This window comes from Papaver somniferum, chromosome 2 (assembly GCF_003573695.1).
Source record: "Papaver somniferum cultivar HN1 chromosome 2, ASM357369v1, whole genome shotgun sequence".
In the NCBI taxonomy this organism is placed as follows: Eukaryota; Viridiplantae; Streptophyta; class Magnoliopsida; order Ranunculales; family Papaveraceae; genus Papaver; species Papaver somniferum.
The window spans coordinates 105995488-106014329 of NC_039359.1; the positions used below are offsets into that span (position 1 = coordinate 105995488).

At 38.3% G+C, this 18842-nt stretch overlaps 2 protein-coding genes across 3 annotated transcripts; both read right to left on the bottom strand.

The window, feature by feature from the left end:
* Nucleotides 1-47: 47 nt before the first annotated feature.
* On the bottom strand, nucleotides 48-3857 carry LOC113348694 (secretory carrier-associated membrane protein 1-like). Its single transcript, XM_026592537.1, has 12 exons — nucleotides 3598-3857; nucleotides 3041-3151; nucleotides 2876-2938; nucleotides 2603-2636; nucleotides 2394-2516; nucleotides 1976-2038; nucleotides 1745-1838; nucleotides 1509-1554; nucleotides 1296-1363; nucleotides 1119-1167; nucleotides 668-733; nucleotides 48-562 (listed from the first exon to the last, which is right to left on the bottom strand). Exons 1-12 carry the CDS (start codon nucleotides 3652-3654, stop codon nucleotides 473-475), a joined length of 864 nt encoding a protein of 287 aa, XP_026448322.1. The 5' UTR covers nucleotides 3655-3857; the 3' UTR covers nucleotides 48-472.
* Nucleotides 3858-4365: 508 nt separating this feature from the next.
* Nucleotides 4366-12468, bottom strand: LOC113348695 (katanin p80 WD40 repeat-containing subunit B1 homolog). 2 transcript variants are annotated; one of them, XR_003359768.1, is made up of 19 exons: nucleotides 12073-12468; nucleotides 11771-11901; nucleotides 11230-11347; nucleotides 10725-10951; nucleotides 10513-10615; nucleotides 10093-10163; nucleotides 9076-9150; nucleotides 8848-8991; nucleotides 8592-8748; nucleotides 7286-7807; nucleotides 7129-7185; nucleotides 6938-7056; nucleotides 6213-6833; nucleotides 5984-6058; nucleotides 5735-5847; nucleotides 5195-5311; nucleotides 5032-5100; nucleotides 4726-4914; nucleotides 4366-4630 (listed from the first exon to the last, which is right to left on the bottom strand). XR_003359768.1 is itself a non-coding variant. In XM_026592538.1 (18 exons), exons 1-18 carry the CDS (start codon nucleotides 12095-12097, stop codon nucleotides 4860-4862), a joined length of 2799 nt encoding a protein of 932 aa, XP_026448323.1. In that variant the 5' UTR covers nucleotides 12098-12468; the 3' UTR covers nucleotides 4366-4859. The 2 variants fall into 2 exon arrangements, 1 of the variants encoding a protein (XP_026448323.1); XM_026592538.1 differs by having other exon boundaries at nucleotides 4366-4914.
* Between the last annotated feature and the right edge of the window lie 6374 nt (nucleotides 12469-18842).

The following is an 18842-nucleotide window of genomic DNA, read 5'->3' on the forward strand; positions in this document are numbered from 1 at the left end:
CAAGTAGGATTTACATAATTCATAAAAGAGTAGGATAATCTTGAAGCTGAAATCAGGAAGAAAAAAAATGTATTAAAAGGTTACTACATAGCATGTACAAAGTATTCGATACAATAACAGGAAAATACTGTCCCGGCATATATGCTAATAACATAAAAAGTATGCAAATAGCTCTTAAACTTTTATTCTCTAAGTAACCATTTTGTTCAAAATCAGAAAGAATATCACAAAATGAAAGAATGGTAAATCAGCCTCTACACGAAGCATAAAAAATGGAGATTTCTTCTCAGATTTAAACTTGTTTCTTCTAACTACCATCTACCCGTTCAGTCATCAAAAGTCTCTCTCTTTTTATGAGAAACAAAAAGAAACGCCTTGATATAAGCCTCCGGCCTATGGTAATATGTAAGATGAGAGCTAGCCTGTACGATATTGATAGCGGCAAAAAAGTTTATACCAGCATCAGATCAAATTATTGCATTGCTGCCCTCACGGCTCCTCTGGTTGCTTCACGCTTCATCTCCGCAGCTTTGCCACTACCTCTGAAATATGAGTATACTTGCTGCATAACAACACCAACTAATTGTAAAAGGCAATTTTGGAGGTATGGATTGGAACAAAAAAAGTTTTAAGCAACTTTATGTGCAGAAAGTGTGTAGGATCGGACCTGAATAACCCAGATGCTAAGAAGGGATTCAATAGCAAAGATTCCAAATCCAATGAAGTAGAAAACCTGTGAAACCGAAGAAAAAAATACAGTCAGTAGATCAGAACTTCCACCCTTACCAACAGACAAGAGTAAGTTAACGAGCTTGCATAGAATATCTGTTGCATTTAGGGACCAGAGATTATAACAGAAAAAATTTAATTGATCAGCATGCCAAAGAGATCAAGAGGCTGACTGTTAGATCATTTCCATGTGATCACAGACAAGTGTAACAAATAGTAATTATAGACATAGAGGGCATGAGGGATTTCTAGAAAAGATGCACAAGAAACAATCAAACTGCTTAGATTCAAAGCCTCATGGACAGAGTAAAGACTTCTATTATGTAAAATAAGAAAGGCAACACATTTGGGAATAAGATTATGCAACTTGTAAGAGAAATATGGCATACCCCAACCAGAGCGTTCCCTGTCATAACATCTAAGGCGGGCAGAATCCCTCTGTTCCACACAATAAACACAGATATTATTAGAGGCATAAATTAGATAAGAAACCTAAAGCAAAAGAAGCAATATTGTTGAAATGTTTTACTATTCCTTCTTCATCTTATCTTTCTACACACACTTACGTGAGTGATTTTCCTTTGAAAACAATTGGAGGGGCAACTGAAGCAAACACACAAAAGCATATGTGAAGCTGTCATAAGAAATGACAGAATTAAGTAAGTGATCGCTTATGAAGTTTAAATTGTAGAAGCTTGCATATTGTTAAAGAAAAAAGAATCTAATATCCTGCGAGAATAGATAACAGAAAACAATGATGAGAAGCAAAGAATCCTTACAGCGTAAAACATGAAAAACCATCCATAGTTCAAGGCACTTTCAGTCCTGAAGAAAATGTCAAGATGCAATTATAAGGTCAAAGAACATCGTAAATAAAATTTCAAGTTGAAGAGGCAAATTGAATTGTGGGACCTCAGTCTATGACATCATTAATTGTCTACAAGTGGCTATTAGATTCTCCTCAGGGATATACTAGAGATCCAAAAACTTGAATGACTTTGCAAGAAAATATCACCTCATTGCACGATAAAGAGGGCGGTACCACAACACATATCCTCCGGGAACCCCAGATATGAAGTAGATACAAGCAAGCAACCAAATCGTCACACCTACGGCATAAGAAGTGCAAGAACAAGATCACGCAATGGGTAAAAACATCAAGCTCGTCATTGTATGATACATATAAAGACTGGATGAAGCAAGAAGCAGAAAGTAAGCAAAAGTGTTTTTTTGTTTTGGTGCCAACCTTCTCCTTTGATCCAGGCTGTTGTAACTGCAACGATGTTCCAAGTGAGTGCAATACATAATCCTGGACAACATAAAGATTTAGATCCAAGATGGGATAAAAATTAAAATGCAGTTCAAGCACAGTGAGTGAGAAACTAATTTTTATCCACGAAAGTTCACCAAACTAAAGGCATTCCAAACATCTTTAGTGCGTAAAATGAATCTTTTTAGATGGCATGATAGGGGAGCATAGTATTGAGCACCCATACTAATAATACCGCTCATTTCTCCATCCAATAAAACTACAGGGTATGATGTAAATAGAAGAATCCTCGTTAGAAACAACTTAGAAATTAATCAATGATACTGCAAGTAATTTCCAGCATTCTTTGAAATGCTCTTAATATAAATCACTAATTCAGTAGCCAATGTCTTACCTAACAAAGTCGTAAATGCCACATACTGCAACTGCTGTAAATGAATAGGTATTTCGTTTGCAATATCATGATGAATGAGGGGGAAAAAGGGCGGCCAGTTTTTCTCCTCTATAACAATTCCAGCTGCAAGAGAAACCCTCATTATAAAATTTGAAGGACAGTTAACAGAATAAATACTTCAAATCAGATAAGTTTAAACTAAGAAATACATCGTGCAATAGCATCTTCCTTCCGTTTTAGCTCCTGCACGAATTACGGAGAACATATCAGAGCAAACGAAATTGGCAAACTATATTTAACCAAGAGCCAGAAAATGTGCAGGAAAATTAGAGCACTATCTCGGCAACACTTTGAGATACTGTGACCATGCATGTGAATGATTTTCACAGGGATTTTAGTTTATAAAAGCTACAGCCTAAAATAAATAAGAGTCAGACATAGTGCACGTACTTCATTCATTTCGCAGTAGTACCAAAAATTACCTGTTCCCTTTTATTTAGTTCAGCCTCCTTGGCCTGGAGCTCCTTCTCCTTCTTCTTTAAATCCTACAGTACAACCAAATACAAATACAGAAACCTAGCTTAATTCATACACAAACACAATGATATGAAATATAGAACACGTGTCCGCTTGAATTTCTAGCCTACCTTCGTCGAGTCAAGTGGAATATCAATTGTCGCACCGCGATCATAGTCGGCAGGTTCATGAGGAAGAGGTGAAAGCTTTGAGTTCTGAACAGGGGGAACAGTTCCAGGATTCTGAAATCAATGCCAGATTATGAGATAAGCATAACAGTAGCAATCCACAAACAAAACTTATTGTCAAGGAAGCAACCAAGCATACTTAAAATAGGTGAAAGTACCGAAAAAGTCAATTGTAGTCTTAGATGCTAGCAGAAATGCCAAAATAAAGGGGTTCACATGGGAGGTACATGTTCTTTTTAGCGAATCAAAGAAACCAGAAAAGAAAAATGATCGATTGATGTTAATTTATACCGATTGGAGAATTTTGAAACCAAAATACACAAATGATCTCCAGATTTATAACAAAGAATCCTACATTGTCTAAATTTCACAAGATTTACACATGAATTTACACCAAATTTCGCGACAAATCTAGAAGCAGAATCAAAAACATGCAAAATTCACAGAAGAAAAAGATAACAAGAATCTAATAAATGAAAATCAAAGGTGAAAAAACTCACAGCGAAAGGATTTACTTCCTCATCTTCAAACGGATTGTTTTCGTAACGCCCAGCCATGAAAACTCAATTTGATTTTAAGATTATTATTATTGATTTGTAGGATTCAAAGGAAGTGACATTTGAGAAATGAAAATAAAAATAAAATTGAAATCCAGAATTGGAAATTTCTGGGGAATTTATTTTGCTTCCGAAAATGAAGGTTGGTTTCATTGTTTTGCAGAGAGGAAGAGAAATGAAAACCTAGGGAAAACTAAAGCACTAACTTTTCGCGCGAGTTGGGAGAGTTTATCTTTGCTGCTTCTAAACATACTAATAATTGATGCTCCCACTTCCCAGATTTACCGTTTAAACCAATCAACGTTCATTTTTTGTGCAGGCAGTTTCCATTTTCGATTTGAGAATCACTGGCTCAGGGCCCACACCTAATCCCGGCTGTTTGATACTTAATCTTACTCCTTGACAAATTGTGTGATCCCGACCCCTCAAACCTTGAATTTGACCTTTAGCCTTAACCTATGATAAGCTGTTTCCCAATCCACTGCAGACACCAGCTGGATAGAAATGCTGTATACAATGTTTCAGCAGAACAGGATACGTTTTGTATAAGATACGAAAATTGCAGACTACATAATAGAAGACGAAATAGTCCTATTTGTTCTACAAATCGCAGGACTTTCTCGTGTTTTCTTCTATTCATAATGCGTTCACTAGCAGAAAAACATCATCCTCTAATTGTGTAACATTAAAAGATAAAAATTGGAGGCAATCTTGGTAAATGAGAACAATCTTTTTTATTAGAGAATATTATGGATACAAGATTTACATGAGAATCAGTCCCTGACTCCCTGATCTATTTCCGCAGGATCTAACATCAACAGCAAGAATAGGCTAAGTTCAGGACATGACACGACACATGGAAACCCTTGAGATTTTGGAAACATATATCACTAACACCAATACTTCCTATTAATCAGTCTGTAGCAACTGAAGCTGATGCTGCCAATTCAAGCTTCACTTGGAGATCTCATGGGTGCTGGGTAGAGCAGCAGTAGAATGTCAAAATAATCATGAGGCCAAAACGGCTATCACACAGCAATGAAGTACTAAGGTTCGAAAGGGTACACATACCAGGTGCCAATAGGGATGCAGTTAGAGTATGTTCTGCTAGAAGTGTGAGAAAGGAGCTAGCCTGAAACCCCTGGTCAGGAAGTCTTTTCTTTTACCATTCTTCTTCTTTTAGTCAGAGAAACTGAAAGCTATAGTTATTGAAGAACTAAATTCAATTCTCGGGCACCTTTTGCAACTGAACCACCTCTCCTATACCCAATCAACAAAAAAATAAATATACCAATTAAACCTAAATTTTAAAATAGCACAACAAATGCTATACGTGAATTAGCTGACACTCATCAGAGGGTGGACTAGAAGACCAACCTAGTCACTGAAGGAAGAAGCTGTTGTATTTTTTGCAGGTGTATAGAGCATTGCTTGCACAGTCCACGCCTGAACTCAGTTATACAGTTATAAAAGTGAGAAAATAAGTGAAACATAATTCTCAACCACGCCAAAAAAGAAATGGAATAGATTAATAACACACCTCCGCTCCGCCTGAAGATCGACCCGTACAGATGGAGAAGATGACATGGTTGACCGAATCACTGGTCCAAATATCGCCACAAGCTTCAGTAGCATTTCCAGTGATACATTTGTGTGCCTGTACATTTACAGCACAAGTTAGAATCTTCACAATCACTTCCAGTGTTTGGCTGATACCTAAAAGTCCACTACGTTTCTTTACTACTGTCTATGTTCCTAATTTTTGTTGTTTACCAATAAGATACTAGACCAAATGAACTTCCGAAAGTTTAAATAAGGTGTAGAAGAGCTAACAAGTGAAAGCCAACTAGCACCAAGGTCCTTCATGGTTTACATAGCTGGACAAATCCACAAAGATAATACATAGTTTACTTAATATTCTTTTCTCTGATATATTCATCTAATGCTGCTCTCTATCCTTAACTTGAATAACATCAATAAAAGTGATAATTAATAGTATGGTGATAATCCTAGATTCAGAAACTTCCAAAACATATATGACTCGACCTTCACAAGACATCCCCAGCATGCAAAACAATACCTGTCTATGTTGCTATTTAGTAAGCTTGTAAATAAAGGAAGCAAGCAAGTGAACAGATCCAGGGTTACAATTTCCATTTTGTCAACTAGAACAGCAGCCACATCAGCTTGAATCTGCATGAAAGCATTTAAACACCTATCAGTAATTATCATAAAAGAACACAAACTAAGTAACTGGACAATTTTTACCAGTTAGAACAGAAAACAAGACAAACAAGCAATAAATCAATTGCTTGAATAGTACACATACACAGTGATCAGGCAACTTCCCAACAGCATCAATGCCACCTTTGACGTCATTCCGCAGCCAAAAATGCCGCACCACCTGAAAAACTTGGTCAGAATTTCTTACTCTCCAAGATGGTGAGAAAAAGATAGTTTCCAAATGTAATATCCAAGAGAAAGCAAGAATGCCTATACCAACTATATAGATAAAATAATCAACTACACAACTATTTTCAAGATATTATTGGGAGTACCTGTAGTTTAGTTAGGCGGGACCGGAGATCACTTAAGAATACATCGTGATTTTGCATTATCCCATCAATAACATCCTCATTGTTTCTACGTGATGCCTCCCTTTCTTTTTCAATAGAACGTGATGTTTCCCTTTCTTTTGATGCTTCCCGTTTTTTTTCAATAAGACGTGATGCTTCCTGCTCTTTCATACGACGCGATGCTTCCCTTTCTGATTCTACGTGGCTTAATGATTCCCTCTCTATTTCAATAAGTCGGGATGCTTCTTTTTCTTTTTCAATAAGAGCCAATGCCTCCCTTCCCTTTTCAAGAAGAGCCGATGCATCCCTTTCTTTTTCGAGAAGAGCCAGTGCATCCTTTTCCTTCTCGAGTCTAGCTAAAGCTTCCCTTCCTTTTTTGAGAAAAGCTAACTCCTCTCTTTCTTTCTTCAGAAGAGCCAACGCCTCCCTTTCTTTCTGCAGAAGAGCCAATGTCTCCCTTTCTTTTCTGAGAAGAGCCGATGCCTCTCTTTCCTTTTCTATAAGAGACAGTGCCTCCCTCTCCTTTTCTAAAAGATGTAATGCCTCCGTCTCTTTTCCTGTAACACCTGATGCCTCCCTATGAGGAACTGGTCCTTTATGCTCCTAATGCAAGATCATAGAGAATGTTATTCACTGACATGAAAATATGTGATGAAACTCTGAACACGACATAAAATTAGAAAGTGGGAATGTTATAAATTACCCACCAAAGTGGGAGTTAGATCTTCGGATAATGCATTCTTTGTCAGATCTTCACTGTTATTACATTTATCTCTGCTCTCCCATCTCTGAACTAGAGACCGTGTCCTTCCTAGCTGAACTGCCACTGCAAATCCAGAAATGTCAGGTTCTATCCAAGTAACTCTGAGAAATTAAAGTAAACATTCTGTTAGCATACCTCCTCTAACAATTTTAGTAGAGCTAGTCTCCCCGTTAGAATTTTGTGCCTGGACGCCTGAATAAAGCACAAGAAAGTAAAGTTAGCAACCATTAAAATTCGAAATTCAGAAACAATATTAATAATAACACTTAGGTAAAATGACTTAAAACTTAACGATTCTCGCAGCTGGAGCTCAAAGGCACATCCGGTGATGGCGCTCTTTCAGCCTTCTCTGCAACCTTGCTGCTGATACTGCTCTCCTCCTCACTGGTTTTTGTAGGTTCATTTATTGATAGAAACCTAAAATGGAACTTTGGTTCTTCTGAAATGTCTGAACCACTTTTCTTGCTGCTAACAAATCCAGGTTCAGCTGCGATTGACAACTTACTGTCTGATTTTCGGCTAGATGGACTACGTGTGAGAGTTGGCTCACGCCGGATACCAGGACTGCCTCTTTCACTGCTGATAGCTTCTCTCCTAGGCCGGACTGTAGTCTCCACATTGTTTCTAGGTACAACGAGGGGAGGTGTGAAAGATCTACTTTTTGCATGGCTACTATTTCTCTCACGAGACTCGGGTTCAATATTTTTTCTCGGAGATGATAAATTGTATTTTTCAGCAGGGTCCAACATGCGTACCACCTTTGGATCATTATCCAGGTCAATTCTTTTAGGAGCAACCTTTCTGCTGTCAGTGGCTTTAAAGAAAGCAAACAAGAACAAAGTTATGAAGGAACAAGATTAAAGATTGACTATAATTGAATTATTTAACATACTCAAAACACACAGTACGCTACAACATTGATCATGTGATTTCTAGATATTTTATTTCAACATCATCCAGGTTTTTTATGACTGGCTAATCATGATTTTTTACCCCCTGAATACATGGGGACCACGTGTCATCATATTCTACACGCCGCAATATGGTGGCGAGGCAAACCACCAAAAAATAAATTCTATCAAATATTCATTCAACCATTTGATCTTGAGAATCTGAATTTTAGCTCTGCTAATAGAAATGATTTTACTATGTATCCTAACTCTTAACCATGAATATCAAGATAGAGAATAGGTGGACATTCGTTCAAGTTGCAACTTTGAAATATTAAAAGTCAAAAACAGGTACGAGTCATGAAACAAGTGATGCCCAAAGAAAAAAAGGAAAACTCATATTCATATAGATGACCGACTTGTTGGCCACAAAATACAGTATCCAACATTTAATAATTAGTATAACCCCCTCCTTGTGTTGAGAGACTATCTCTTTAAATGAATTACAGTTGACCTATACAACAAGCCATTAATAAAATCATCTAGTATTTGGTGGAAAACAAAACTGTCTCCATCTCTAAAATCATCAACAACTAGACATGAACTGTCATAGTAGCTTCAGCATATACACAAAGATTGATTAAGAATTCAGAAGTCGTGACAGTATAGCATTGTATCTAGATTAACATCAGAAAAGAGATGACTTACTATCAACATATATGTTTCTGTACTCCGTAGCCTCGTATGCACGGGGACTGGTATGCCTCTCGGTACTAGACTGTACAATGCCCTCCTGAATATTAAATTTCTGCTCCTTGTTACCAAATGACTGGGGTGTACCACCAACTCTGTGTGGCTCAATTAACTGGCAAAAAAGTGAACACGATCTCAAGTCTGTAAATTTTTTAGCCTAAGTGTACATCAAATGCATAAAAAGAACAAGAGGAAGGAAAATTTGTCTTACAGAAATATCTGCAACCCACACGTCAACAGAGTTTCGGTAGTGAGAGCAGGCCAAAAGCTTTCCATCGTGAATACTAAGGTCATCCAATGTAGACCACCCCATATCAACAACATCGTGATGCTTTATAGGCTCCCATGAGAAAATCTAGGGTTCAAGAACAAACAGAAAATGTGTCATGTAGTGTACTTTTGAGACGTAATATTACAGAATACTAGGGTATGCCCATACCTTCAATTTATCGTCCAGCCCACAAAATAGAGTACGCCCATCAGGGTGGAATGTCATAGAGCGAAGCCCAGAAGCCTGGAAAGGAGCAAACGAATCAGTTTCTGGAATGCAAAGTAACTAATACATTTTGTACACTATGTATGCAGAGTTGCAGAAACATATCCTAGTTAGATGTCCTTATGCCTGAAGCAGGCATGCAGGCATAGACTTCTAGAACAGCGGGTTGCTAAACAGCATATCCTATGTTAAAATCAGTTATGCAAGTCTAGGAGTTCTAGACATATATGGTGTTTATAAAATAGTGCTTATCAGAAAAGATGTATACTTCTAGGATCTAGCAATCAAATGAGTTCCCCGCTGTGTTTAGGATATCCTTCCAAGTCTAGCTTGAAAGATGATCCTTGGCTGTTAACTGAGCATTTTATGCTTGTAACATACACAGTGGTTGCCTATATGGTGCTTTTCACCCTTCATGTAGTAAGTGAAGTGTATGTAGAATATTCAAAATCTGAGTGGACCAGAAAGGCATGCCACATTTACAAATACCTCGTGGCTTTGACCATGTCCTTGTAATCATTACGCTGGAAGTTACTGAATTTTAACAAGCAATATGCATAGGCGGCTGTTATCGGTATTTGTTTAGAGGTCTTTAAGCAGGTGGAAGTATACTACTAAGGTATTGCTTTGGAAGTGTACTGCTCCACAGCCTTGTCTTTGAACTTCTTTACAAATTACTTTTCAAGCATGTCTAAAACAAATTATAACTAAATATTTCTTATCTAATCTTTTCCTAGGAACTCAGACAACAAGGGACCATGAGAAACCTGGTGCTCATAATCATGCTCCACTTGTTTGTCCCTTTCTAGAGAAAATTTAGTCAGCGTCTGGTCAATGTTTGTGTCCACAGAGACAGTCCAACTTGGACAGAGAAGTTAAGTCGAACCGCAACCAATTATGGAAGCGAAAACGGATAAAGCCGTACGGATATCTTCTAGAAAGGGAACAAAAAGTACATACCTCTGGTCCTGCAGATCCAATCAGTTCAAAGGTTTCTAGATCCCAGAACTTTACAGTTCGGTCTGCAGAGCCTGGAAACCAGTTCATGTGTTACAATTTATCAACAAAGAAATTAGGGATGGTGAAAAAAAAAAAAGAAACACATAATAAGTTGGGCTTGGTGCCATATATATGAGATGACCTATTATAAGCAGAGCCAACCATAACACTCGATATATTGCTGGAAGGAAGCTTAATTGCCTCAATATCACATAATCTATCTTCCCAAGTGTAAGAGATATTTGAAATAGAGTCATCTCAAAACATGTCCTAGGGAAAATGTTGGGGCTTGTAGACCATTATACTCAGTGTTATTGGACATAGCATCCTCTCATGAAGATAACACAGAAAATTAAGAAAACTAACTGGTAAGCAAAATACCTGTGGCTAGAAGGAACTCCATAGGATGAAACTCTATGCTCCGAATTTTCCCCACGTGGTATTTAAACTCTTGCAGAAGCTTTCCAGCTGTTAGATCCCATATCTGCATATAGTATGTAAGATGATTATCAGCAAAGTTGCTTTTATCCAACAGAGAAATGCATAATGTAAATAGCGCATTTTCTAGAGCTGAAGGCAAGCTCCGGTATTACCTTAACCACATTATCAGCTCCACCAGAAACAACCCAACGACCATCAGGAGAAAACTTAATTGTACTAACTCCTTGGGTATGACCCTTATAAGTATGAAGGCATCCCTTCTTTCTGATATCCCAAATCTTAAGATTGGCGTCAGAAGAGCCGGAAGCAAAGAACTCTCCAAAAGGATGGAATTCAACAGCAGTGCAGTTCAACCTGTGTCCCGTTAAATTGCGTACAACTACACTTCAACAACAACAACAATAAGAACAAATCCTAATCAGAATTTGCCAATCATGCCACAGTAGCTCATATTCCAACAACATAGAATCATGATTAAAGAATCAAATGCAATCCTTCACACTTGCTAACAGTCTTAACTTTCTAAATAATATTGTATGTGTCAACTAGCCAGGTTTATGAGAGTTTCGTCAATTCATTGAAGAGATGAAAATAGAAGTGCTCATCACTTCCCTTAAAGATAGAACAAAATTTACTAAAGTAAAAAATCAAACTCACTCTTTCCCTCTTCCAAGTCCCACAACTTTATTGCACCAGTAGAAGCTCCAGAGAGAACTAAAACCTCCGCGGAATCAAAAACTACAGTTTCAATTGAACTCGTGTGACCAGATAGGCTCTGCATAATCATCCAAAAAAAAATTTGGATACTTAAGTTTTCACGATCATGTAATGCTGCAAATAGAGAAGTTAGTACAAAGAATTCTATCTCTAATTTACAAGAAACAACTTATAACGAACAGAAGATTTATGATGAGCGCTTGTGCAGTTAAATTTTTTCAGCTTTCCAATTCAAAAGTAAAATGCTTGTGGAATTACAAATCTGCATGTATGTATATATCATTTACAAATCTGCTTGTGAAATTATTGTATTTAGAATTCATATACTGTTCTTCGAAAGACATGGAACATTACAACTTTATGGTTATATCTCAATGCAAATAAAAATTTGATTATACAGGATCAGGATCACATATACACGAGAAGTATAAACAGCTAACAAAATGCAGTAGTAATACAGGTGCAAGTTTCAAATACTAACCAGCAAAGAAGTTGATTTCCCAAGCGCCCATAGATTCACCTTGTAATCATCTCCACCTGTTATAAAAACTTTACCAGTTTTCTTTCCGATACTTAAACAGTTGACATTTGACGAATGCGCTACAAATTCCTCTAATCACTTTGGTTAAAGAAAAATTAACACCATGAACTTCTTCAAAATGAACTCACAAACTACACTTCCATTTCTAAAAAAATAACTTACAAATTACAACTACGAAACCCTAGTCAAACTCAAGCAAAAACTAACCAAAAAAAAAAAAGTACTACCAAATCAAAGGATACGTAATTTATGCGCTCGTTTCTCCATTTCCAGTAAAATTGAGAGATAGTTGAACAGATCTTCTTCTCATTAATCAAACTTCTTGATCAAATTCAGCAAAACCAAAACCAAACTGTTTTAAAAAAACCTCAGTTCAGATTAGGTAGCAGAGAATCACGAATAATCGAAAACTCCAGGAAATTGTTACTAGAAGAATCCAATTCGAAGAAGATGTTGAGAAGTTCCTTAGTGAGATTCGTACAACAAATTTTGTTACAGTTTGGCCACAGACAGAGAGAGAAAAGTAAAGTTTTATTATTAAAACTTTTTCTTTATTTTAGAGGGAAATGGTGTAGAAAGGAGGGAAGGGAAGGGAAGAGAAGAGATAAAAGGTGATTCACTGAATTGGTATTGGAATGTAGAATTGTACTGGACAATGACTCTGTCGCAGACAATTCTCTATTTGCTTCACGATAAGATTATTTTGACCAAAATACCCTTCATTTTGAAAATTGTGTGGTGTATTACTGAAATGCCCATCTAAAAGGCAAAAACTCTGACATTTCACCGACTTGAGATGCCAAATATCTAACGGTTTAGAAAATCAATAAACCGCAGTGGAATTATTTTTCTGTTATTTTATGTGGACCGGTGTGTTGTATTTTACTTGGGGAACTTGGACCATTAGATGGCTGTGTGGGCTTTTATTGGCGGACGACACGTAGTGGTAGTTGGATGTGGTTTGGGTCCTACTAGTGTGGTCAGGTGGTCGATTCGATTCGGATGCGATTGTTAATGTTGGGAGTTGACTGTGTTGTAGCATTTGCGACTCTAGAAACGCCGTGGTGCTGAGTGATTAGGGTATTTTGACTATCGACATATAACTTACAAATTTGAGTGAACGAAATTATACAACCACAAGAGGTTATTATGTATTTAGATGAGGAGGTCGATTGTTGGTTCGAATTCTAGATGAAGGCTGTTATTGGGGCCTCTTTTTTTTACTCGGTCAATAAAAATGAATAAAAAAGCGAAAATGTACAGGGATCAGGCTAAGTTAGCGCTAAGCCAAAAGGCCGCTCGCTAAAAAATCTAAAAACGATAGTAAACCTCTCCAGGTCATTCAACAGATTGAATAAAACCTGGCCTACCCTCGTAAAACTCATAATGTTCCTCAGCCAACAAACATGCTTGTTTGGCCGAGACATCAGCTGAAAAATTAGCTTCTCTGTAGCCATGAATATAGCTAATATTATTGTAAAAAGTCTTCGCTATTCTCCACCTCTGCATTAGCTGCCATGGCAATTCGCCTTTTTGAAGAGCAAATAAACAACTCATCGAATCAGATCTGACACTTAGGTTCTTCACATTCCATCTTTGAGCAACGACAGCACCATAGATAACCGCACAAACTTCAGCATAGAAGTTAATCTGCCAGCCCAGACCAACGCACAAAACCCCCCAAGACTACCGAGTTAGAATCACGAAAGACAACACCAGAACCAGCCTGCCCCGGGTTACCAAGTGATGCACCATCACAACAGATCATAATTTCACCAGGATTTGGTGGAGTCCAAGTAACTTCAATTGGATCAGAGTGATCGCAATATCTATGCTTCACTCTAAAGAAGTTAACAATACGCAAATCATCCAAAGTATTATGCATATGGCCCTTCATTCTAATAGAGTTATCACGACTTACCTGATGAACTCTTCCTTTAAACTCCAGCCAACGAACCCGCATGTTCTCAAAATAAGCTTTGTTACGCAACTTCCATAATTCCGTAACTATTGCAAGATTTGCAACAAGCCACAGATCCTTAATCATTCGACTCCGCCCCTTCGCCACCTTGTAGGAGGCCACGATGTCCTCATTCGGCTTCAGATTGAAAATTTCAGCTGCCCAATTCCAAATCCTCTTGGCAATCTTGCAATGCCAAGTAATATGGCTAACATCTTCACAATCCTCTCTGCATAAACGACACATAGAAGGCATCTCCCTACCTGTCTTCTTCATAACATTATCATCAGTAGCACAACATTGTTTATAAAATAGCTTCCAGTACTGCACACCCAAAGTAGGATGTACAACACTTCTAGAAAAAAGTGCCGCAGCTGGCAAAATTTCGGCTGGCCCACGGATGGCAGCCTTGGCCGACTTGACAGAGAAAACACCCTTATTGTCCAAGTCCCAAATTTTATAATCATCTCCACCACCAATAAGAGGCAAATTATCAACATCAGTATTGCATCGTAACATCAATTGTTTAGTCTTTGGAGGAATAGCCCAAGAGCCATCAACAATAATATCACTCACCTTGGCCTTAAAATCATTAGGGCCCTTTGTTTTGATGCCAAGACGTTGTGCAATTGAAAAATCAGCACACCAATTATCAAAAAATAAGGAAGTATTAGCACCGTTACCTATAATTGAGCGTGTGTGTTTTTGAACAAAGTGATGCACCAATCTAATGCCAGGAAAAACCGAGGAACCCAACTTGTAATCAATCAAGTTGCCATTAACCTTGAAATATTTTGCCTTCAAAAATCTTGCCCAAGTCTTATTAGAGTCGCGAATCGAGACCCACAACTTCATAAGCATGGCCTTATTAACATCATTCAACTTCTTGAGCCCAAGCCCACCTTCACGCCTAGAACGGCATAAGTCATCATAAAGAACCGTGAAATGTTTGCGCTTCTCAGCATCTCCAGACCATAAAAAATTGCGAATGGCCCTCTCCACCGTCTTGATGGCCGTACATGGCCATTTATAAACAGCCATTGAATGAAGCAAATAGCTAGAAATTACTGATTTGATCAAAACTAACCTGGCCTGAAAAGACAAGAGCTTACCCTTCCAACCTGCCAGCTTGTCCATAATCTTCTCCATTACCTGACGAACATGAATATGACGCACAATGCCAGGTTTCAATTGGATTCCCAAATATTTATCCGGGAAATGCGCCCTTTCCATGCCCATAAAGTTTGCAATAGCAACAGCACGAGACTGTCTATCTCCACCATAATAAAATTTTCTTTTGGCGTAACTAACATACTGACCGGAAGCACGTTGATACATGCCAAGCATCTCCTTCAAATTCCGCAGACTATGAAGATTGCCTTTACAGAAAATAAGAATATCATCCGCAAAAAGTAAATGGGTTGGGGCCACACCTTTCTTACTCACCATGTGATGCATACTTCTAGCAGCAAACAGCTTAGAGAGATTGCGGCTCAAAACATCCTCAATAAGAACAAAAATCAAAGGTGAAAGAGGATCCCCTTGACGAAGGCCTCTTGTGATACTGAAAAAACCTTCAGGGCTACCATTAATCATAATAGATATACGGGCAGAGTTAAGAATACTAAGCAGCCACGAACACCATGCATCAGAAAAGCCATATTGACGAAAAACTTCAACAACAAACTCCCAACTAACCGTGTCAAAAGCTTGGGCTATATCCAATTTAAGGCCAACATTACCATGCTTCCGTTCAACACTAAGCTCATTGATCAGTTCCGAGGCCAAAGCAATGTTCTCATGAATGTTTCTTCCTTTCATAAACGCCACTTGCTCTTCAGAAATCAATTTATTCAACACCGTACCAAGTCTGGTCGCCATAATTTTTGTAATGATTTTGAAGAAGAAGTTTCTTAAACCAATTGGCCTATAGTCTTTAATAGCATCAGACTTATTAGCTTTTGGGATGAGAACAATAAAACTAGAGTTAATGCCATTAGGAATCTTCTTCATCGCCCAACAGTTTGCAATAGCATTAAAAAGATCTCTAGAAATAATGTTCCAACAGGTTCGAAAGAAAGAACCTGTAAATCCATCAGGGCCAGGTGCAGAATCCGCCCCCAGATCAAAAACAGCCTCTTTAACTTCATCCAAGGTCGGGATAGCATCCATACAAGCACTCTCAGCAGCTGATATGCTCTCATGCTCATAATCAAATAATCTCGGATCAATATGAACAGCTCCACCGTTGAACTTTGCACGATAATGATCAACAATGTAATCTTTTATTTGATCCTGCAAAAACAAAGTAGAGTTAGTAGAAGTCTTCAGTTCGGAAATTGTGTTTTGGCTCCTCCTCATTCTAATTGAATTGTGAAAAAAACGAGTATTCTGATCACCATCCTCCAACCAACTAATTCTCGATTTTTGCTTAAGCATAGTGGCCAACTCAGACCGCACATCATCAACAGCCTTCCTGGCATCGGCAACCTTCAAAAATTGGACTTCACAGCTAACATTATGGTCCAGAATATCATTCTCTTTATCAAGATTCAATTCCGCTTTCTTTAAGCGAAACTGAACATCTCCAAACACCATTCTATTCCAAATCTTCAAAGCATCCTTCAATCGCTTCAACTTTGACGTAAAAACAAAAGGAGGAGCACCATCCAACCTAACACTCCAATTATCCTTGACGAAATCCAAAAAAGATGGATGAGAAAGCCACATCTTCTGAATTCTAAAAGGAGCTCTCTTCGGTCTAGGACTATCAAAAGCAAAACCAAATAGAGGAGAATGGTCCGAGCAGATTCTCGGCAAAGCTTTGCACCTCCAGTTATCAAACTTATCATGCCACGCACCATTAATAACAGCCCTATCATGTTTAGAAACAATTCTATGCATTCCACTCCGACAATTAGACCAAGTATACTTCTTCCCAATAGCATCGGCCTCAACCAAACCATTGTCAGAGATCCAACTTCGAAACTCATTTATATAAATTTCTTTGAGCGGCCTGCCACCCTTCTTCTCATCAAGACGCAAAACACAATTGAAATCACCCAACACCAACCATGGAATGGAAATATATCCCATACCCAATTGCCGCCAAAGAGATCTCCTTTCGACCGCATCAAAAGAAGCATGCACAGCCGTGATTAAATTCCCAGCAAAATCCAAAGTGATAGCCTGCTTAGACGAAGATAAAACAATCGGCCTTGCTAGAGTATTCCTCCAAAAGACCCAAATATTACCTTTCTGGCCATGCACCTCATTAGTAATAACATCTTCACAAAAATCAAGCAAATTAAGCTTCCTAACAAAACGTGTAGTGCAACGAACCTGGGGCTCCGCAATACAAATAACATCAGGTTTGTGCAAGTTGTAAAGCTCATTCAACTTGTCCCTTGCACCATCTTTGGCCAAGCCTTGAGCATTCCAATAGAAGACACGCATTAATTAACTCTACTTTTTGAAGGGCTTGCGGAACCCTGTCTAGAAGATTTTCCACCTCGAGTTTTAACTTGACTAACAGTAGCCACAACAGCTGTCTTCTTCTTATGAGCTTTAGATTTGTTCTTCTTTTCCGCCAACTCCTTCTTCTCATGATCAGCTAACTCTTTATTAGCAAGAATCTCCAAATTTCTTGCATCCTCCTCAACTATGTTTGAAGTGCTAGTTGCAACTACATCCTCAATCACATCATCAGCTTCAATAACCACCTTATCAATCTCCTCGGTCCCAGTTTCAAACCTATTAGAAAGTGTTAAATTTTCTAAAGATATAGCTGGTGAAGATCTTCTTGAAGTTTTAGTGGCCTCACTAAAACTAGCTTCCTCATTAGCATCCATAGTTGGAGTATTAGCCGGAGAATGATGCAAGTCCAAAACCTGCTTCCTCAAATTCTCTAGCTTTGCTCTAGCAATATCTTGTTGAATTTTTGCAGCTTCAGCATCAGCCTCCCGTTGCCTAGTTGCCTCCTTCATGGCCTCATAATTTCTATAAGCTTCCATCTCTTGCATCTCCAAATCAATATCATCCTCCTTAGTTAAATTACCATGAACCAGCTCCTCAAGTGCTGCACCAACACTTCGCAAAACCAATTCCGCATCGTCATTGCGAACAGATTCCTCATCTTCTTTATGCAAACCAGGTAAAGCGTCATCACCAGCGTTAGCAACATCTCCGTATTGCTTAGATAAGCCACCATCCTCCATGAGCTGCACGGACTGAATATCGCTCTCGCTACGAGCTTCAGCAATTTGAGTTGCAGCAATATGCGGCACGGACAAAGCTGCATCTTCGGAGTGCTCCGATATAGTATCATCATCTTCTAATGTAGCACCAGCACTCTCACTGTGCTCAGGAAAGATTGTACGTGTTCCAGTTGCCATCTCAAGGATAGACTTCTTCTTCGTCAACGTTATGGGTTCATCACCATGTTTAGATTGATCGGTTTCCAAGATTGGAGCATCCGACGGCATATTCTTCTTACCTTTAGGAAGTCGTTCTTTTTGCCAAAAATTCTTAAGATCATCCATATCCGCTTCAATTGCTTTTTTAATCTCAGGATCAGTTTCAACTTCAGCCTTGTCCTTCAAATCATCAAACTTTTTTGTTCTACAATCAGATTTTTTATGACCGATAGATTTACAATAGTCGCAAAAACTTGGCCTGTTTAAAATTTCATATTCTTGAACAAAAATTTCATCATTCTCTTCACCATCAATCAAAATTCGTCTCAAAGGTTGAGAGAAATCTATGTCAACCAAAGCTGCCGCAAAGTAACCATATTCATGGCGCAAAGTACGCGGATCAACCGAAACCGGTCTACCAAGCCCTCTTGCCAGCCTAAAAATCGTCTCTTCATCCCAAAACTCCATTGGCAAAGCTGTGAAACGAACCCAAACTGCAGCTCTAGTAACCTTATCTTTCCCAGGATCAAACATAGGTGTCCATGGATGAATTTTAAGCTGTTGAATTCCGTTTGGAGATTTAATCTTCCATGGACCATCATAGCTTACACGTTTACGATCATCTTCATTGTCAAGC